At 37.2% G+C, this 23,342-nt stretch overlaps 1 protein-coding gene across 2 annotated transcripts in view; it reads left to right on the forward strand.

Annotated features, from left to right (window-relative positions):
• The window catches only part of LOC126281196 (uncharacterized), a 239,262-nt gene that overhangs the window by 68,964 nt on the left and 146,956 nt on the right, over positions 1–23,342 (forward strand). For both annotated transcript variants that reach the window (XM_049979905.1, XM_049979906.1), the window contains exon 4: positions 4,850–5,058. In XM_049979905.1, the coding sequence (XP_049835862.1) occupies positions 4,850–5,058 (209 nt within the window). The remainder of the gene's footprint in view (positions 1–4,849; positions 5,059–23,342) is intronic.

Here is a 23,342-nt window from a genome sequence, read left to right on the forward strand (position 1 = left end):
TAGAGAACAGTGCAAGCTTTTAAGCTTTTATTTAAATTCACATTGTGGCTGTATTTGTACTCCATTATCCCTGGCTTCTCTTTTGAAAATCTTATTTCCTTAATCCCAAGCCACTCAACATTTTCTCCAGAAAGATTTACTTTTCTGTTAGTCATTGCTTTTTCAAGTAGCATAGTACTTTTGAAGTCACTACAATCCATTTTTACAATTTCAGATTTACCTTCCTTCGCTCTGGCATTCGCAAGAATACAATAAGCTGTTCTGGGACAAATATTTCTGTATAGTGCCATGGTTTCCTGTCTATATACCCAAAATCACTGTCATTCGGAGGATACGAGTGACCAGGTTCAGCAAATTTGTGCGTAATTTCCTCAGTGTTAGTTTTATCACTCTGAACCAAATGCATCAAAATTGTCATAATTTTAAAATCCGTGTTTTGCCCCCCATACGAATCTGACCATACTACCACCCTTGGACCAATATCATGAGATTTGACATACTACAATACACAAGAGCCTACCTCTTGAGCTCCCGTTGAAGCAATACTTTCATTCCAGCAGTGCATTACTGCCTTTCCACTTTTAAAGTCGTGAATTGCAAGATTAAAGCGGGAGTGTTGATGTTTATAGTATGCAACACCTGTTGTTAATTTTGGCAGCAATAATGCTTTCTGCAAATCAAACGAAAAAAACCTGAAAGATTATCTTCTGTCTTGGGGTTCTGCATATCCCTTTTCAGACAATCTCTTGCAGCTTCAGCCTCCCCGTGGTGCAATTCCTGCTCCTTTCCTAATCTTCATAGCTTCTCAGTGTCTGCCTCACCAGCTCTAAGTGTCTCCTCCACTGTAATTAGTGTGTTTAGCCTGTCACATGTTTGACATGTATCCTTTTGAGGAGGATTGAAACTTAGATTGAAGTCTCGTCTAAATACTTATTCGTACAGTGATTGGCTGGGAAGTTTAACATTGGGATCTTCTTCTTTCAGCTTATCAATGAATAATCTGCATATCAAAATAAGATTAAGTCTACTGTCCAAGTACTTTTTTGATGACTCTCTTCCGCAATAGTGACTCGATGTACTGCTAAAACTATTAATGTGATTATGAATGTGAATAACAACTCAGTGAGTACTTTTATTATGAGGTATGTGTTTTCCATGCTGGTCCCATAAAGAGCTTGTCTTTACTTTGGCTATGGCTCAGTGCACCCTGGTGCCAGAAATCTGTAGTGTCTTTAGATAAGTTTCTTTGCACGCCTTCACATCATTTCCATCCACACTAGGAATATAATAGTTCCTAGAAAACTTTTTCTTGTCAGTTTTAGAACGCTCCCTTTTGATGGGAACATTTTTAACTGAACCATATATTATTGATGTCTCCACATCCCAAGACCCACTTCCATAAAATGTGTCAAAAAACTTTATTTTCTCCTCACAATTTAGTTTTTGCCAGCATTTTTGCCTACATTAACAATTAAAATCAACACGTCTTTCCTGGGACACACTCTCCTTTACTGTTAATGTAAGTTTCCCCACTATTTCGCTTCTTCTTCCTTAGGGTTTTCTTCCATTGTTCCCTGTTTCCTTTTTTTTCTTTTATTGCCAGAAATTTCATGTTCATCTGAAAAAACATATTACTTAGATCGACTTCAAAACTGATTGATTAAGACTGCCAATCATGAGACCAAGTTACGATATTCCATTTCATTACTTTGGTTGCTGGTGAATTTGCAAAATACAATACTTTTAGGAACTCTTATGCCAGAGTGAACCATCTCACATTAAATCACATTTCCTGCCCTAAATAAAGATGTATTAGTTTCCATGGGGTCAATTTTTTCTCTCCTCTTATTATTTATGGCAGCACTGGCCGAAATATCGACACACACTCACTATCGATTGCGCAGTAACCTTAGATTTACTACTTGGGTTCATGGTTCATTCTGGCATGTGAGGTAAACAACATAACCTCCAATTAACGTGTTGATTGTATAATCTAAAGTATCACTAGTTATTAAACCCACTTACCATTTGATGATTGAGAGGCACTAGGTTTATATACATCAGAAGAACTAGAACTAAACGATTCGTCTTCACAATTATCATCATTTTCTGCCATTGCGTGGGAATGTGTGCCTGAGCAAATACCGTGGTAGCCATCTTGTGATGCCGAATGGTTCACTTTGGAATAAGAGAACGAATAGTACCAACATTCTGCCAAAGAAATCCCATGCTACAGCAACGAAATGAGGTGAGTTGTCAGATAGTTCGTTATGTCATAAGACAAAATGAAACCCTATAATTTTAAAATGGTGAAGAACTCAATTTTTTTGAAATGTCGCTTAGTTCATTCTGACTTAAGATCACTCAAATATAAGTAAAGCAAATAACTACTCTAATAATAATTGTTTAGATATTTTGATTAGGTATGTTGAAAATATTCTTAACAGGACATTATGTACAGCATATTTTTCCAAAATGGTACTTCAGAAAACAGCTTTATTATTTACTGTCATTTCAAAGATATTCCCTCCAAACATAATATGCAAAATTATCTTTTGGGGTGTGCTTGAATCCTTAAAACTGAAACTGGGCACAAACAAAAAATATGTATTGCATTATCTTGCTTCCTCTACACACCCACCACATTTCATCAAGATCATTTATTGGCACATGGGAATGATCCCTTTTGCCTTTTGAGTGGAATTGTTGAAGAGATCATTTCTCTCAGAAGGAAGTTGTCTGGTTTTCATTGATTGATTTTAACTGTTTGCTTGACTTTTTGTTGTTTGACAAAGCACTGAATGTTATTTGGCAGAGAAAATGTCACTATATGCAGTCCAGTGCTGTCATTTGTATTTTATTAATTTTGAGGTCATGTTACATAACATATTCCTTTTGTGTTCCTTGTTTGATTGGAAGAATTATCTAGCCTGAAAAGTTCATAAATCTTGTATGGGAGAAGGAGCAAAGAATTGCTGTTAATTCAAAATTTGAGTTGACTCATTATCAAAAACAGAAATCCTTTTTCACTCAACTTACATATTTACTTACCCTTCGGATAATAAATCCTGTAAAGGAGACAATAACTTGCTGTTCATTCAAAATTAGAGTTAATAACACATTCAGATATCCAGAAGTCTTTACTTTTTTTGTCAACTTACCTGTTCAGATCTCAAAATTTGTCAGGGAAAACGTCAAAACTTTGTCACGAAATCAAGGAATTTTCAGGGAATTTCATTTTTGGAAGCTTGTGGCAACCCTGAGTGTGTACTGCTTCCCACCAACTCTGACAACAGTGCATCACATGCCTATCCCGTGCACCTGTCACCCCTTTTTCCCTCATTCGTATCCAACACTCACACTAATTCTTTAAACAGTTGATCTCCCATATGTAAAACAGGTAGTTCTTTTTTATACATCCAGTGTTTATGGCTTTCATAACTTTATGTCATACAGTGATACAATTTTGCACGAACACTCAGTGGTATATGTTGATACTGTCAGAAGGCTGTGTTTGGAATACAGTTAGTAATAAAGAAGTAGTAAGTTAAAACATGTTGCCTGACGGTGAAGTTTTAGTGCATGAACTGTAAAAATGAAGTGAGCAATACACATTGTTCTGTCCATTATTTTGTTAGGGATCTCAGTAAGAAAAATTTGGAAAAGATTTGAAATTCTGTCTGAGGTCTGTTAAGTCACTGGGGCTGGCCTCAGTGACCAGAGACAGTTGTCATGTATTTGTGAGTTGTGCTCATCTGTATGACGAGTAGCAGTCTATCCTTTCCATAACATTGTCCTTATTCTGTCCTGGATTTTCCATTGTTTGATTTCATTTTTTCTTTTCTTTTTCTTTTTTTTCTCAGAGTGAATTTTATATTTGACACAATAGCTTTAAAAAGGGAGATACCAAGCACTGTTCAAACTTAATGCCTGCAAAGATGAGTGGCATTGAGGAACAGTTGAAAATGATAAAGTTGGACAAGGCCCCAGGGTCTAATGAAATCCCTGTCATAGTCTGCAAAAAATTTGAAGGTGGTACGCCAGGTTGCATACATGAGCTCATTGTTCAAAAAATGGGGAAATGCAATCAGTTACAAATGAGACAGCTTACAGAATATTTGTGCAAGTCATCCTAGAATATTGCTCAGTTGTGTGGGACCCATCCTAATAGGTTTAACATGGGGTATTCAACATATACAAAAAGGGACAATACAAATAGGTACAGTTTTTTTTATTCTTGAAAGAACAGCAAGGAAATACCAAAGAACTTGAATTGCCAGACGCTTGAAATAGATCCCAGTTATCCCATGAAATCCTCCTTGTAAAATTTTAGAAATCAGTTTTAAGTGAGGAGTATAGGGATACACGTTAGCCCCCTAAGTATCACTCCCATATGGACTGTGAAGATAAAATTAGACTATTTACACCATGCACAACAGCAGATAAGCAGTAATTCTTTCTGTGTACCAGACACAAATGAAGTGGAAGAAATTGTAATACGTGATACAATGAAAGTGCCCTCAGTGATGTGTTCACAGTGGTTTGCAGAGTATGGATGTAGATGTTGATGTCTGCCAATGCTCTGTTTACCTTCAGTGCTCTGACAATAGTATCAGAATACTTTGTCTCTGTCTGTTATCAACTCTTGCCTAAATTATTCCTTTTTATTGTGTTGTGTTAAAAGAATAGTACTATATCATAAAAATTAATGAAAATGTTTTCCACTGTACGATGTGAAATGAGCTTTATTGCAGAACTTATTTAAGTCTTCATTTTCTGTGTAGTGATGGATGTACAAGAGAAGCATGTTGATGATGCAAACTTATTTAAGTCTTCATTTGTTGTATAGTGATGGATGTACGAGAGAAACATGTTGATGATGCCAGTCGATGGAAAGCAGCTCGTTCCGCATTTGAGCAGAAGATGCGTGACACTGAAGAAAAACTTCATGGTCTAGAAAGAGAACTGAAAGAAAAGGACATTCACTTGGGATGTGTGAAAATGCAGCTGCAGCAGATAAAAGAGGCGAAGGATAAAATCATAGGAGAACTTACTTCAGTAAGTATGAACAAATGGATTTGTTGATGTCTACATTGAACAGTGCATCATAATAAAAGGATACTGGTACAATGTTAGAGTTTTATAACATTTGTACTGGAACTGTACAAAACCAAAATACATTGAATGTTACTTTTTGTTATTAAATGCATTTTCTGTTTACATGACAGTATCCACTAGTGTGAAAAATTTTCTGATGTAAAACTTCACTAGGAACGAAAATTTAAACTTCATAATGATAAATACAATAAGAATGATAACTAGTAGTAGATGTTAGCTTAGAGCTCACAGCAAGATTTTGTAATATGAAGATTTGTTTGACCTAATTTTATTTGGTTCCAGTCTCTGGGGCTTCCTTTCATTAGTATGCTGCCTTCAAAACATCTCTTGACTAACACTGACATCCTAGCTACATTTCCAAAGTATTAGAGTCAGCGATGTTCCTTTTTAACAGATTGGGAGAAAAAAGAAACAGAACCTGAAAGTTGTAAATTACAGAGTAATAAATAAAACTATTAGGCATTATACGTAAATGAAAATAAGTAATTTGTTGATAATATTAAGAGAAGGAAAGTTGCTTCTCACCATATAGTGGAGATGCTCAGTCACAGATAGGTACAACAAAAAGACAATCGTAATTACAGCTTTTGGCCATTAAGGCCTTCGACAACAATAGACAGACATAAGTGCATGCACACACACACACACACACACACACACACACACACACACACACACACAACTGCAGTCTCAGACAACTGTGTGTGTGTGTGTGTGTGTGTGTGTGTGTGTGTGTGTGTGTGTGTGTGTGTGTGTGTGTGTGTCTGTGTCTGTCTATTGTTGAGGAAGGCCTTAACGGCCAAAAGATATAATTGTGAGTGTCTTTTTATTGTGCCTATATGCGACTCAGCATCTCCACTGTATAGTGAGTAGTAACTTTCTTTCTCATAATATTGTTACATGTCATCCTAGATTTTCAATTGTTAGATTTGTTGATAAAGCAGAAATTAAGCAGTGTAGTTCAAGAGATGATATACAAATTTGTAGATGGTAACAATATGCTGCTAGACAAACAACAGCTGTCATAGACATGGGAAAATATGAAGGCTGTTTGCAAAGCAAGTTCCGTTACTGTCTCGTGTGTGGGTTGCGGAGTGATTTTAGCATAGCTGTGTCACCCAGCTCAGTACAACTCTGGCAGCGGCATGAAAAGATTATTGAACTGCTTTTTACACTGTAAATAAAAAGAGCCACTATCATCAAAATTCCCATTGTCTGTGGATTACATACCATAATCCATTTTCTGTGTATGAAAAACATGGAAGCTGTAGACAGCCATATCGAACTTTCTGCAGTATATAGAGAGAACAACGTGAGCGATATTGCTGTAAGGTAATGGTGCCTTTTGTTTTGGGCAGCTCAGATGAATGCTGTGGTGATGTTAGAAGTAGATAGCCATTTGTTTTGACAAGTTAACAAGTTCCAAAAATTAATGATGGAATGGAGATGATTGTTGGTTCACAATTACAGAATTCTTAGTCAGTTTCTCATTGCATGTCGTGGACAATGGTATACAAACTTGCAACTGATAAGCTTGATTATCACAAATTTTGTGCATGATGGGTCCTAAAGCTTCTGACTGATGTTCATAAATCAAAGAGGTTGGGAGCCATGTTAATATTTTTGATTTGGTATGCTACAGAAGGAGATGACTTCCAGCTTCTACTGGGAATTGTTTGATCATCCACTGTATAGCCCTGATTTGTCACCCAATGATTTTCACTTGTTTCCCAAGACGAAAAAACGGTAAAGTTCTCGGCAGTTTGAAGATGAGAGTGAGTGAAGGAGAGTATCAAATCATGTAAAGCTGCTCTTACATTCTTCCAGTCCATATGTGGCATAACAGCAAACCATTGCTTAACAGTATTGGGTAAACCAATTGGTTTAACCAGTACTGCTCTTACATATATATATTTTACTGGTTTTGCTGCTATAGGACTTGAAAATGGGAGCCTTACAAAGAGAAATAAATCTGGCCATATGCCTAATATGGATAATGTGTCTTGTACACTTTTCAGATATTAAATTTCCTCAGTTATAAAATGAAAAAAAGTAACTTTGAAATAATAACAGCACAAATTCATATTACTTCATTTTATTATCTTTTTTGGAATGTAACACACCACCTAACAATGCTTAAATTCATCCAGTTTTGTTTTAACAGTTAAGCTCATTTCACATTCATGCTGAAGTAACCATTGTTGCTTTGCATTTCTACATTAACAAGCAGGTTATCACTGTTCACAGAAGCCTTTTCATTTGTTCCACCAAAAGAAGTTGCTAACCTACAACCATCAACCTGTTTCTTCCAGTTCCATGAATAATTCCGCCCATCTTTCTGTGAATGAACCAAACCACTAAAATACCTGTATCTTACCCTCTGAGAAAATACTTTCAACATGTAATCATAGTTTCTAGTTAATTTTTCAGACCATTTATGCATGGGTACATGCAACCACTTCTTTTGGATCCCCTTACGGAACTCCTAGCTCGCTTACATATGCATGACCAGTAGTGTTTAGGCATTGTTGACATTAAGTAGGCAAGGCACTGCACTCAACAGACAAAGAGTGTGCTCACTTTCAAAAGTTTCAGGAACCAGTGAAACATAAGGAGTATGATTATTACTACCTTGTAAAACCAAAAGTAGCAGTACTTCTTACAAACTCAGCTTGACTCACAGGCAGCAAAATTCTACAAAGAGGGCAAAAAATGGTAAACACTTCTTCGTTGGTATGGCAGGTGCCTTAATATAGGGGACAATTATGTAGAAAAATAGCTGGTACTTGTAACTGTAAGTTGTATATAAAAGCTCTCAATGTATGGGCTTCTTTATATAAATTAATGGAACTTGCTTTCTAAATAGTCCTCATAGACAGAGATTCGTGATTGTTTGAGATGTGGAGTGTTGAAGAGAAGCAATGGCTGTAATAAACAGTGCCAACAGTATCAACAATAATGGAAATAATAATAATAATAATAATAATAATAATAATAATAATAATAATAACAACAGAAAAAGAAAGCATGTTAGTAAAACAATAAAAAGCAAACAGAAAATAGCTGACAGCTTAGTGTGTGTCTGTCACATGGAGGCCTTGGGCTCAGTACCTAATTCTACTAGAGATTTTTCCTTAATGAAAGGATTCACACATGGACCACCATTTAGACTTTTAGGGGCATCTTGCAAGAGAATAAGTGGTTCCAGTCTTTAAAACCAACATTAACAGGTTGAAGAACTCTGCTGTCAGATGGTAAATTCAACAAATTATGTTGCGGCAGTTGGTCATCATTACTTGATTCTCTGGGCCTGTTTGCAAAGTTTGTCCTTTGATTAAGTCTGATACAAGTTACAAAATAATCCCGATGTACAAATGTCCTTTCAGTTCCTGCTTAGTTGTCTCTGTATCACTTATTCTACCATCCCACCTCAGATTCACATAAGCTTTGTTGTCCAACAGTCTATTTTTTAATCTTGTGGCTTCTGTCATTGTCCCTTAAAGATTTATTTCTATAAGGCTTGAAATGAGAGAAATGCCTCTGGAATTGTTTTAAATAAGGGGAAGTTCCCCAAGTCTGAAATGTAAGTGCGGACATTGTTGTAGCCTTCTGTCAGAAAATTGACTTGTGAGAGGATTTGCCCATGTGAACACCTACATATGACTTTGAGCATGCTGTGAAATTCCAGCAAGGGAAGTTGTACAGAGATGTCACTTAACTATGAGCATCCAGTCCAACTATAAGGAGCTTAGCATGATGAATAAACTAGTTTCCGTGTAGGAAAGGCATAGGAATAGGTACTTAGACAAAATGAATGGCAACAGAAATTCTCAGGCGTGGTCATGGCCAACATAAGGAGGAAAGTCGACACAAGCGTGTGTTGTGGACGTATGTAAAACAGCTAAACTTGATAGTCCAATCTACTAACAGCGAGATGAAAATTTCACCCAGATACGCAGACTAATGTATGAAAAGACACCACAACAAGCAAAATTAGGAACCTCATTATATTTATAGCATATCTATTATATAAAAGTAAGACCTGTGCAGAATTGTTGCTGTAGTCCTATGTTAAAGAAAGAGTATTGACAAATAAATTATCTGTGGTACCATACATTGTACCTCAGTAGTAAGTTATATCTATAATTTCTTGTGGTTTAATTTACTGTTTCTGAAAAGACTACCTCGACAATTTTGCAAATTATTTCTCTAAATTATACAAGAAATAATTTATTTACATGGTGTGTATCATTAAATTAACATTTTAGAGCACTTCATGTAAGACATCATTTACATAAATCAGCCATAAGGCTCAAAAATTGTAACTTTGATATTGTGTTGAGATATGATGCTAGTGACAGCACTGCTGGAAAAGAAGCAGTAAAAAGCAAGAGCCAGTTACACACTGTACACCTATGTTCGTGAGGGAGCATACAGGGTAGAAGGGTTGGGTGATAATTGTTGTTGGGGATGAAAAGGGGTACTTTGTCTGGGAAATAGTGGTCTGAACAGTTTGTGCTTGGAGATAGTTGTATGAAGATTTCGTGTGAGGACAGTAAAGACAAGTTGTTTTCTTAGTTTCTGATTGGTGTACAGCTGCATAGTCAAAATAATTTTGTGAGATTTAGATATTTCTGTGAAGAATTTTGAACTCTTAAAATTTTCATCAGTTATTATGATAAAGAAGTAATATTGTAGGAAATGAACTTTGTTCTTCATTTAGTGGGATATTAGTGAAGCACAATGAGAATTGTTTGTGAGCTTGCTTTGCTATCTCAACAGTTTTTAGAAGGAGAAGGACTTGGATTTTTTAAAAGAAAACAGACACTTTGGCTTGAAACTATAGGCTACAGTATTGTCTCATTTAAACAAACATATTGACTGTAGCTGCTTACATTCTTTTTATGCTGAATTTAAAAATCTCTGCAAACAAAATTTATAAACATTAATTTAAATAAGGAGCAGTTTTGCAGTGACTCACAATTGGTTCCTAAGTAGTTATTTTTTAGCCAAAGACTTCACATCAGATTTTGAGCTTTTACACACCCATGGTGTCAAGCACAAATGAATTTATAATTTAAGTGTTTAACAGAGGACATATAAACAGTCACACTCATTTCTCTTCAATTTTCAACTGTTAATAGTCATAAAGTTTTAATTCACACCTCAAAAAAAAAAAATTGTTGTTGTTGTTGTCTTCAGTCCTGAGACTGGTTTGATGCAGCTCTCCATGCTACTCTATCCTGTGCAAGCTTCTTCATCTCCCAGTACCTACTGCAACCTACATCCTTCTGAATCTGCTTAGTGTAGTCATCTCTTGGTCTCCCTCTACAATTTTTACCCTCCACACTGCCCTCCAATGCTAAATTTGTGATCCCTTGATGCCTCGAAACATGTCCTACCAACCGGTCCCTTCTTCTAGTCAAGTTGTGCCACAAACTCCTCTTCTCCCCACTTCTATTCAATATCTCCTCATTAGTTATGTGATCTACCCATCTAATCTTCAGCATTCTTCTGTAGCACCACATTTCAAAAGCTTCTATTCTCTTCTTGTCCACACTATTTATCGTCCATGTTTCACTTCCATACATGGCTACACTCCAAACAAATACTTTCAGAAACGACTTCCTGATACATAAATCTATATTCATTGTTAACAAATTTCTCTTCTTCAGAAACGCTTTCCTTGCCATTGCCAGTCTACATTTTATATCCTCTCTACTTCGAGCATCATCAGTTATTTTGCTCTCCAAATAGCAAAACTCCTTTACTACTTTAAGTGTCTCATTTCCTAATCTAATTCCCTCAGCATCACCTTATTTAATTTGACTACATTCCATTATCCTCGTTTTGCTTTTGTTGATGTTCATCTTATATCCTCCTTTCAAGACACTGTCCATTCCGTTCAACTGCTCTTCCAAGTCCTTTGCTGTCTCTGACAGAATTACAATGTCATCGGCGAACCTCAAAGTTTTTACTTCTTCTCCATGAATTTTAATACCTACTCCAAATTTTTCTTTTGTTTCCTTTACTGCTTGCTCAATATACAGATTGAATAACATCGGGGAGAGGCTACAACCCTGTTCCACTCCTTTCCCAACCACTGCTTCCCTTTCATGCCCCTCGACTCTAATAACTGCCATCTGGTTTCTGTACAAATTGTAAACAGCCTTTCGCTCCCTGTATTTTACCCCTGCCACCTTCAGAATTTGAAAGAGTGTATTCCAGTCAACATTGTCAAAAGCTTTCTCTAAGTCTACAAATGCTAGAAACGTAGGTTTGCCTTTTATTAATCTTTCTTCTAAGATAAGTCGTAAGGTCAGTATTGCCTCACGTGTTCCAAAATTTCTACGGAATCCAAACTGATCCTCCCCGAGGTCTGCATCTACCAGTTTTTCCATTCGTCTGTAAAGAATTTGCGTTAGTATTTTGCAGCTGTTACTTATTAAACTGATAGTTCGGTAATTTTCACATCAGTCAGCACCTGCTTTCTTTGGGATTGGAATTATCATATTCTTCTTGAAGTCTGAGGGTATTTCGTCTGTCTCATACATCTTGCTCACCAGCTGGTAGAGTTTTGTCATGACTGGCTCTCCCAAGGCCGTCAGTAGTTCTAATGGAATGTTGTCTACTCCGGGGGCCTTGTTTCGACTCAGGTCTTTCAGTGCTCTGTCAAACTCTTCATGCAGTATCTTATCTCCCATTTCGTCTTCATCCACATCCTCTTCCATTTCCATAATATTGTCCTCAAGTACATCGCCCTTGTATAAACCTTCTATATACTCCTTCCACCTTTCTGCCTTCCCTTCTTTGCTTAGAACTGGATTCCCATCTGAGCTCTTGATATTCTTACAAGTGGTTCTCTTTTCTCCAAAGGTCTCTTTAATTTTCCTGTAGGCAGTATCTATCTTACCCCTAGTGAGATAAGCCTCTACATCCTTACATTTGTCCTCTAGCCATCCCTGCTTAGCCATTTTGCACTTCCTGTCGATCTCATTTTTGAGATGTTTGTATTCCTTTTTGCCTGATTCATTTACTACATTTTTGTATTTTCTCCTTTCATCAATTAAATTCAATATTTCTTCTGTTACCCAAGGATTTCTACTAGCCCTCGTCTTTTTACCTACTTGATCCTCTGCTGCCTTCACTACTTCATCCCTCAGAGCTACCCATTCTTCTTCTACTCTGTTTCTTTCCCCCATTCCTGTCAATTGTTCCCTTATGCTCTCCTTGGAACTCTGTACAACCTCTGGTTCTTTCAGCTTATCCAGATCCCATGTCCTTAAATTCCCACCTTTTTGCAGTTTCTTCAGTTTTAACCTACAGGTCATAACCAATAGATTGTGGTCCGAGTCCACATCTGCCCTTGAAAATGTCCTACAATTTAAAACCTGGTTCCTAAATCTCTGTCTTACCATTATATAATCTATCTGATACCTTTTAGTGTCTCCAGGATTCTTCCATGTATACAACCTTCTTTTATGGTTCTTGAACCAAGTGTTACATATGATTAAGTTATGCTCTGTGCAAAAATTCTACCATTCGGCTTCCTCTTTCATTTCTTAGCCCCAATCCATAATCACCTACTATATTTCCTTCTCTCCCTTTTCCTACTGACGAATTCCAGTCACCCATGACAATTAAATTTTCATCTCCCTTCACTACCTGAATAATCTCTTTTATCTCATCATACATTTCATCGATTTCTTCATCATCTGCAGAGCTAATTGGCATATAAACTTGTACTACTGTAGTAGGCATGGACTTTGTGTCTATCTTGGCCACAATAATGTGTTCACTATGCTGTCTGTAGTAGCTTACCCGCACTCCTATTTTTTTTATTCATTATTAAACCTACTCCTGCATAACCCCTATTTGATTTTGTATTTATAACCCTGTATTCACCTGACCAAAAGTCTTGTTCCTCCTGCCACCGAACTTCATTAATTCCCACTATATCTAACTTTAACCTATCCATTTCCCTTTTTAAATTTTCTAACCTACCTGCCCGATTAAGGGATCTGACATTCCACGCTCCGATCCATAGAATGCCAGTTTTCTTTCTCCTTATAACAACGTCCTCCTGAGTAGTACCCACCCAGAGATCTGAATGGGGGACTATTTTACCTCCAGAATATTTTACCCAAGAGGACGCCATCATCATTTAATCATACAGCAAAGCTGCATGTCCTCGGGAAAAATTACGGCTGTAGTTTCCCCTTGCTTTTTTTAAATAAATAAAAATTATAAATAAAGATATCTAATAATTTTTTGTTTGTTTGTAGGCACATATCTGTAGTCCATGTACATATTGAAATCCTCAAGCCACAGTACTGTAGCATGCCTATAGAGGAGCCAGAGGAGCCAAACAAAGTGACAGAGCCCATTGATAAGGTGGAGTATCATGCAGAAATTTGTTTCCTATATTCGAAGGGAAACAATGTAGCCAGTCATACTGAGTTGGTTAGTCCTACCACATACTGTTGGTGTGATCTATAAATGTTCTAATGCTTCCTAGGATATGCACTACATGCATTTAATTGTGTGCAATAATAAGACATACTTGTTAGTATGAAGTTGATAGGTAGCCCACACATTTCCTGTGCTGCAAATCAAGTCAGAATTATGAAGAATAAAGTGGCAGACCATCTTTCTGTGGAGAACTATGAATGACAACAGAAGAAGTGTAGGCCCTGGTGCTCAATGCTCAAAAAATATCACAAATGGAAAAAGTGAAAACTACTCCTGGGTCAATTTTTTACGTGTTGCACAATATTTTGAACATGACTGAGGTTGCCACCTGTTGGGTTCCATGACAGCTCACACATTCAAAAAGCCTGGTGAACCTAGGTAGCAATGGGATGATTGCAGCTGTGTCAACCCATTCTAGGTGACTTCAATAGCTTCCTAATCACTACGGATGATGAATGTATCAGTATGACTCCAATACAAAGGACCAAAGCAAGCAATGAAAACACGTGAATTCACCACCCCAGAGGATAAAGACCCAACCATCATGAGGGTGATGTGGATTGTTTTTTGGGATTACTATGGGGCAGTGCTAGCAGATAACTCTCATACAGGTCAAATTGTTACAGGCTCATAGTACCAAAATCTCCTGATTGTATTACAGGAGACTGTCAGAATGTTTATTAATGCTCTCCACATAATGAAACAAATGAAGAATTTCAAAAAATCTTGATTCCATCTTCAGCAGGCTCATGCAAGAATCCTAGCTTTTTACGTAAATCAATAAAAAGCACTTACTCATTGACCTATGAGAAAAAATGTCTTCATCATATTTATTACTAACAAGAGACCGGATTATATGCATTTGCATATTTGGCTCCTTTTTAGCAGTTACTGCATATTTTAATTAAAAGTTAGTGACGATGCATATTTTTGCTCAATGTTTGCAATATTTTAAAAATTTAGACAGGCAGTCTCTAGCTTGATCTAGTTTTGATGTCTTACAGACTGACCACAACCTAGAACTGCAGGCATTCACTAACCAAGAGGCCACTGTCCTGTGAAATCATTACAGAAGAGGAACAGGAACAGGCAGACAGAGTCAGTGCTCCTGCACCCCTGATTAATCCCCTCTGCTGTCACACCATATGTGCCAATAACAATTAAATTAAACTACACAAGCTTTTAGTCCCACATCCATTGTTTCAGTTTAGCTTTCTATTTGCTTGTACACTGTTGAACATGTTTACAATGTGTAGTGTGTAACATGATGTGTGCTTTGCCACCCGAAAAAGAAATGTAATTTTGTGGATAGCTGACGATCCTGGAACATTTATGTATAATGGAATTGTTTTATATTGTTGGGTTTGTGAGAAAAATGTTTCATGCAAAAAAAAGTTTCAAATACACCTGAGTGTCAAGACAAGTCTTCATATTGCAAGAATGCAGAAGAAAGGACCACAACAACAACTCCTGACAACAACACGTTGCAGTAACAGGAATTTGTCCGAAGGTAACCACAAAAGTCCATTTAACATGGATCTATGTGAAGCATTTGTTGCATGCAACATTCCTCTTCACAAACTTACAAACCTTATCCTCAAAGGCTTCTTGCACAAATTTTGCGTAAATCAAAATATACCAGATGAATCAACATTGCATAAAAATTACATACCAACAATTTACATAAATGTTCTTTAAGAAATATGCAATGAACTCAAAGACAGTATTATCTGGATTTCAGTTGACAAAACTACAAACACTTGTGACCATTACATTGGAAATTTAATTGTTGGTGCTTTAAAAGAAGAGCTTTCATCTTCCTATTTAGTGACCTGCAAAGAACTTGAAAAAGTAAATCATTCTACAATGACCAGATTTGTGAATGAGCGTATTAGAAAAATATTTGCATGCAACATTCCTCTTCACAAACTTACAAACCTTATCCTCAAAGGCTTCTTGCACAAATTTTGCTTAAATCAAAATATATCGGATGAATCAACATTGCATAAAAATTACATACCAACAATTTACATAAATGTTCTTTAAGAAATATGCAATGAACTCAAAGACAGTATTATCTGGATTTCAGTTGACAAAACTACAAACACTTGTGACCATTACATTGGAAATTTAATTGTTGGTGCTTTAAAAGAAGAACTTTCATCTTCCTATTTAGTGGCCTGCAAAGAACTTGAAAAAGTAAATCATTCTACAATGACCAGATTTGTGAATGAGGGTATTAGAAAAATATTTCCAGAATCTTCTGCAGATGAAAGGGTGTTTGTGTTTATTTCAGATGCTGCTCCATATATGGTGAAACCAGGAAAATCCCTCTTAGCATTTTATCCCAATTTGATTCATGTGATGTGCTTTGCTCATGGAGTACATTGTTTTGCTGAAGAAGTATGTTCCACATTTGTGAATGTAAATAAACTGATTTCATCCGCAAAGAAAGTGTTTCTAAAGGTTCCTGCTTGCATGAAGACCTACAAAGAAAAACTACCAAATGTGCCTGTACCTTCCCAACCAGTGGTAACTCATTGGGGTATGTGGGTCGAAGCTGTGTTGTTTTACAGTGAACAGTTAGAGGCCATTAGAGGGGTAGTAAATGACTTCAGTAGTGCAGAGGCTTTGGCTGTTAGCCATTGAAAAGGAGCTTTTAATGATTCTTATATAAAAAAAGATTAAAAAAGACATTGCTGTGATTAGCACTCATTTTCCCATATACCTGCAAGTATTAAAAAGATTGAAACTCAAGGTTTGGTGTTGAATGAATCTATTCAGTTAATGAATAAAATTATTCTAGTGAGCTTCTCATTGCCAGAGGTATTCCCAAGAAAACTTAAACAAAAGTTTAAAACATTTTTAACAATAACCCAGCCTTTGAAACCTGGTGCCAAATTGATAGTTTTATAAATCAATTGGATGAACTTTTACCAGAAACAAAAAGTGCCAACATAGCACCCAAATTCAAATACTGCCCCGTTACCTCAGTTGCTGTAGAATGGTCCTTTTCTGCTTATAAAAGTGTTTTGAGTGATTAAAGACACAGTCTTACTACTGAACACTTGGAAAAGTACATGGTTGTTTATGTTTACAATAGTACAAAAATGTAAAATAAATTGTAAATGATGCTTTGGTCCAATAGTATTAATTAAAAGTTAATGCTGTTCAAAAAAATTCATGATGGTATGTTATTTTTTAAATAAAGTATTATGCCCCTCTGCATGCAATACATCTCGAAGTTGGTCCTGTACATCTCGATTTTTTTGCTGCAACTCACTCGCATCACATCCACTTGTTACCAACAACAACAGCAAAGAAGTAATAACTCTTGAAACACCGTATGCATCCCCATTTTGCAAAGTTTTAGAAAATAATTCCAGTAAGGCCTAACCTCTACCAGAAAGTATCCAGAAAATAATATCAGCATTCTAAATGTACCAATTTTTTGCATGGCCAGCGCTCTTCCTCTTAACTGATAAGCACAGGTTCAACTTTGAGATATAATGCATGCAGTAATTACTATGCTTTTTATTATTTGATCTTGCATATTTCAACACTTTTCATGCATTTTTACGCATTTTTTGTGCATATTTTAAGGTTTCTGTTATGCATAAAGCCCGGTCTCTAGTAATAACAGTTGACTGCTTTCCTGTTGGTGGCATGTATCTTTTCTCTATTTATTTAAGCTTCTATAGCCTTCAATTCATTCTCTAGCAACTCCTTCTCAGTCATTTTGAACTTTCTGCGGGTATCATTTTTTAGATGTCTGTATTCCCTTTTGCATGCTTCATTTGCTGTAATTTCATGTTTTGTACTTTCATCAGTTAAATTCAATATCTCCTGTATTATTCAAGGGTTTCTACTAGGCCTTGTCTTTTTATCTATGTCATTCTCTAAAGTCTTCCAACGATTGTGATCCAAATGGCAGTTATACTCCCTGCGCATGTCCACAAAGCTTTGTCTGTACTCCTCTATCATCCTACTAATGGCTATATATGCAACTGAGACCAGGAAAATCAGCACATAACCTTAATGTTTTCCACCAACAATGCTTCAGCCAAATTTTGAAGATCAGTTTTCATGATCACGTTTAATGTTGAAGTACTGAGAAGAAGTGGTCCACACAGCCTACACAAAGTGATTGCTGAAATAAGACTGAAGCTTTTGGGGCATTTTCTGTGTATGAAACATGGAAAAGTCACTAGATCAGCATTGTTTTACATTGTTAGCCACTGCAAGCAGAAGACATGCTTTTAGCTGCTCCACAATTTTCGAAAGTTTGAGTGCAATAAAGTGACACTGCAGTGTTCATCTTTGGCATATCAGTGTAGAAGGCATCACATATTCAGCCAAGTAAGAATCCAAGCAATTTGTAAGTTTACTTACATACATAAGCTGACTGCTGAATTTTCATTTCTGTGAGGCTGCCTGTGCCACACAGGTCTGATTTAAAATTTTGGATTCTAGCATTCAGCTGTTCATTCCGTTTTTGCATAATATTTCATTGATTTTATCAATACTCATGCATTATGATACATCATGTTTTTTCAACAGTGGTATGACAAAGTCTGCTGAAACTTGTGTGTGATATTATCTATTGCTGTGGCTATCATTATACGACCTTTGATTTTTGTTTTAACCATATTACTTCTCATTCACCAGAACCACAGTCTTGTGAAATGGCATTGGTAACCAAGCTATTTAGTGCCCAACAATTTTAAATCCATCCATCCATCCTATTTTTTTCGAACATTTACGAGTGGCACAAAAAACTCATATGATATTGTCAGTTGCAAACTTATGTTTGTGTGTTTAGAAACTTTTGACCTTAATATCCAGGGGTAACAGTCTGGATGGCTGACTGATCTGGCCTTGTAACACTAACCAAAATGGCCATGCTGTGCTGGTACGGCGAACAGCTGAAAGAAATGGGAAACTACAGCCATAATTTTTCCTGAGGGCATCAGCTTTACTCTATGGTTAAGTGATGATGGTATCTTCTTGGGTAAAATATTCTGAAGGTAAAATAGTCCCCCATTCAGATCTCCAGGTGGGAACTACTCAGGAGGACATCGTTATTAAGAGAAACAAAACTGGCATTCTACGAATCGGAGTATGGAATGTCAAATCCCTTAATTGGGCAGGTAGGTTAGAAAATTTAAAAAAAAAGGAAATGAATAGGTTAAAATTAGACGTAGTGGGAATTAGTGAAGTTCGGTGGCAGGAGGAACAAGACTTCTGGTCAGGTGAATACACAGTTATATATACAAAATCGAATAGGGGTAATGCTAGAGTAAGTTTAATAATGAATAAAAAGAATAGGAGCAGGGGTCAGCTACTATGAACAGTATAGCCAAGATAGACACAAAGCCCATGCCTACCATAGTAGTACAAGTTTATATGCCAACTAGCTCCACAGATGATGAAGACATTGAAGAAATGTATGATGAGATATAAAAAATTATTCAGGTAGTGAAGGGGGACAAAAATTTAATAGTCATGGGGGACTGGAATTTGATAGAAGGAAAAGGAAGAGAAGGAAAAGTGGTAGGTGAATATGGAATGGGGATGAGGAATGAAATAGGAAGCCACCCAGTAGAATTTTGCACTCAGCATAACTTAATCATAGATAACACTTGGTCTAAGAATCATGAAAGGAGGTTGTATATGTAGAAGAGGCCTGGAGACACTGGAAAGTTTCAGACATATTATATAATAGTAAGACAGAGATTTAGGAACCAGGTTTTAAATCGTAAGACATTCCCAGGGGCAGATGTGGACACTGACCACAATGAATTGTAGATTAAAACTGAAGAAACTGCAAAAAGGTGGGAATTTAAGGAGATGAGACCTGGATAAACTGAAAAAACCAGAGGTTGCACAGCGTTTTAAAGAGAACATTAGGGAACGGTTGAAAAGAACAGGGGAAAGAAATACAGTAGAAGAAGAATGGGTAGTTTTGAGAGATGAAATAGTGAAGGCAGCAGAGGATCAAGTATGTAAAAAGACGAGGACTAGTAGAAATCCTTGGGTAACAGAAGAGATATTGAAATTAATTGATGAAAGGAGAAAATATAAAAATGCAGTAAATGAAGCAGGTGAAAAGGAATACAAACGTCTCAAAAATGAGATCGAAAGGAAGTGCAAAATGGCTAAGCAGGGATGGCTAGAGGACAAATGTAAGGATGTAGAGGCGTATTTCACTAGGGGTTAGACAGATATTGCCTGCAGGAAAATTAAAGAGAACTTTGGAGAAAAGAAATATGGGATCTATCACTATTCATTCACTTGTCTGTGAGTGGTGAGTCAGTGATAGGCCTAGGCATCTATACAGGGGACAGGAACCAGGGAGAACTCAGAATGTTACAACCATCCTCCTAACCAACAAGTTGAACATGCTGTCTCCCACTGAAACTGAAACTGAGACACTTCACCAGTTGGGAAATGTGGTGAATTCAGTGTCAAGGGAGGCAAACACAAAAGGATAGGGGTCTATTAGCCATCAGCTGTTCAGATGTATGGCGAATAGTGGTATCCATTAGGGAAATTACAGCAAGGGATGGGAAGGAAAGCCATGTGCATTCAGTTTGTGCATTGGGCATTATTCAACATGTTGAAGAGGCTATTCCAGCATCCATTGAGGGAAAAGGATGTAACCAACTGCAGGTTGTGGAGCATGTTGGGCCAAACAATGCCTTTCATCTGAATTCCGAGGTTTGACTTGGATCCTTCCAGTGACTGGCAGAGAAGGTTGAGAATACCAGCCTCATGAACTGTCAATGAAGCTCACAGTCTGCATCATTGTCCCCAGAACAGACTGTGGCCCCCTGGTACTGAGTCCAAATGAAGGCTTGTAACATAGACTGTGAAGAGTCTGCGTCGAGCTAGGTTGTGACTTCCTGGACATGTGCCACTGCGTTGTGAGCTACAATGCTCCCTAAGAGGTCCAGGTGTGCACCCTTCATCTGAGGCTGCCACCCAGGCACCCCACAGATGAGAGTGTAAGTTACTAGTGGTTCACTGCCAAAGTATTTGCAACAGAGTGCTAAAATTTGAAGTGCTTCCAAAACACAGTGAAGCTCATGTAATACTAAGCACAAAACTGGTTGAAACATAAAGTTGACTGCAGTGACATTTTTGGGGAAACTGTATCAAAAGGACAGGCTAATGAGAAATGGATGTGGTGTATTTGTATCAGTAGAGAGAAATTCAAATCCACCATGATAGAAATTAAAGCTGCTTGTGGCATTGTCTGGGCAAGACTCAGTATCAGGGATGGGCATAAAATTATAATTGGATTCTTCTGTAAACCACCAGGTCACCTCATGATGTAACCAAACCATTAGAGAAAACCTATTTTGCTAGCAGATGAATCTCCTAATCATTCTGTATCATTGGAGGAGACTTAAAATCTCCAACAATCAAATGGTACAGTACAGTTTTGTAACTGGCGGGCATGGCAAGACATTGTGTAGAACATTGCAAAATGCCTTCTCTGTAAACTACCTAGAACAGATAGTTTAGAACCCCATTCATGATGGAAATATATTAGATTTAATGGCAACAAATAGACCTGACCTCTTTGAGGGTTTCCACATCAAAACTGGTATGAGTGACCATGACCTGGTTGTGGCAACAGTGATTACTAAAGGAAAAAGGACAACTAAAACAAATAGAAAGGTGTATTCATTCAGTGAAATAGATTTAAAAAAAATCAGTTGTGCCACATCTCAATGAGGAACTTGAAACTTTCAGCACAGGATAGGAGCTTGTAGACTTACAGTGGCTCAAGTTCAAAAGAACAGTTGACCCTGCACTGGATAGATATGTAGAACAGTTCATAATGGAAGAGACCCTCCATGGTATGCAGTCACCATAAAGAAACTTCTGTAGCAACAGAGACTACTGCATAATAGGTGTAAAACAGAGCATAGAGCTATAGATAGAGAGAGATGCTGAATGATACATGCTTGGCTGTCAAGAGAACAATGTGGGCAGCTTCAGTTACTACTGTAGCAGAATATTGTCAAAAGGTCTTTCACAAAACTCAAAGAAATTCTGGTCGTATGTAAATGCTTTTAGTGGCAGAAACTGAAATTGAGGGTATCAAAGTAAAAGCTGAAACACTTAACTCCATTCAAAAACTCCACACCCAATAGTTGGAAGATAGCACAGGTCACACCTGTTTGCAAGAAGGATAGTAAAAGTGACCCACATAATTACTCTCCAATGATTTGTTGTAGAATCTTAGAACACATTCTGAGCTCAAGTATAACGAAGTATCCCAAACAGAATTAACTCCTCCATGCCAACCAGCACAGATTCTGAAAACACTGATCACGCGAAACACAACTTGCACTTTACCCACATAACATAAAAGCAGTCAGGTAGATGAAGCATTTCTTGATTTCCAAAAAGCATTTGACTGAGTAATGCATCCATACTAATTGTCAAAGGTACAATCATATTGACATGATTGACATTGTACTCCATCAAGGATTTTTAATGTTGTATGTACTTTATTTCTACTACTAAACTATTATTATTGTTCATGTATGTAGTGACTGACTATGACCATGACTGCAAAAGTTATTATGGACAAATAAACCATTATTATTATTATTATATGAGGTATCAAGTGAAATTTGTGACTGGTTTGAGGATTGTTTTGGTAGAGAACACAGAATTTTATTTTGTATGGAGAGCCATCATCAGATGCAAAAGTAACTTTGGCACCTGGGTGTATCACTGTGTAGGGATTGGAAATGGAATGATCACATAGGCTCAGCCATGGTTAATGCAGGTGGTAGACTTTGGGTTATTGGTAGAATACTGTGAAAATGCAATCAGTCTACAAAGGAGATTGCATACAAATCACTCGTGTGACCCATTCTGGAGTACTGCTCAAGATTGTGGACCCTGCACCAAAAAGGACTAACAGGAGATATTGAACATATACAGAGAATGGCGGCACAAATGGTGATAGGTTTGTTTGACCCATGGGAGAGAGTCACAGGGAAGCTAAACAAACTAAATTGACAGAGTCTTAAAGATTGACATAAATTATCCTGAGAAAGCCTACTTGCAAAATTTCAAGAAATGGCTTTAAATCATGACCCTAGGAATATACTACAGCCCCATACTTATCACTCATGTAGGGATCACGAGACAAGATTGGACTAATTACAACACACATACAGTTATTTGAGCAATCATTCTTCCTGCACTCCAAATGTGAATGGAACGGTAAGAAACTATTATGACTAGTGCAATGGGATGTACCCTCTGCCATACACTTCACAGTGGTTTGCAGATTAGGAATATAGATGTAGATGTTTTGAAACCAACAGATGGATACAGAAGTAATGGAAAACCTTGTAACACCTGCATGCGTGGGCAAGAATTATGAGGACGGCCACGGGTGAACTGTTCTTATTTAGGTACTTTAAGATATCTTCCACAAATGTTAAGATTTCATGTGATATATCCCTTACTTCAGTTATACACTTGAAATGTTCACCAGGTATCTGTGGTGTCACCGCCAGACACCACACTTGCTAGGTGGTAGCCTTTAAATCGGCCGCGGTCCATTAGTATACGTCGGACCCGCGTGTCGCCACTATCAGTGATTGCAGACCGAGTGCCGCCACACGGCAGGTCAAGAGAGACTTCCTAGCACTCGCCCCAGTTGTACAGCCGACTTTGCTAGCGATGGTTCACTGACTTCTACGCTCTCATTGGCCGAG

This window comes from Schistocerca gregaria, chromosome 7, assembly GCF_023897955.1.
Source record: "Schistocerca gregaria isolate iqSchGreg1 chromosome 7, iqSchGreg1.2, whole genome shotgun sequence".
NCBI lineage: Eukaryota > Metazoa > Arthropoda > Insecta > Orthoptera > Acrididae > Schistocerca > Schistocerca gregaria.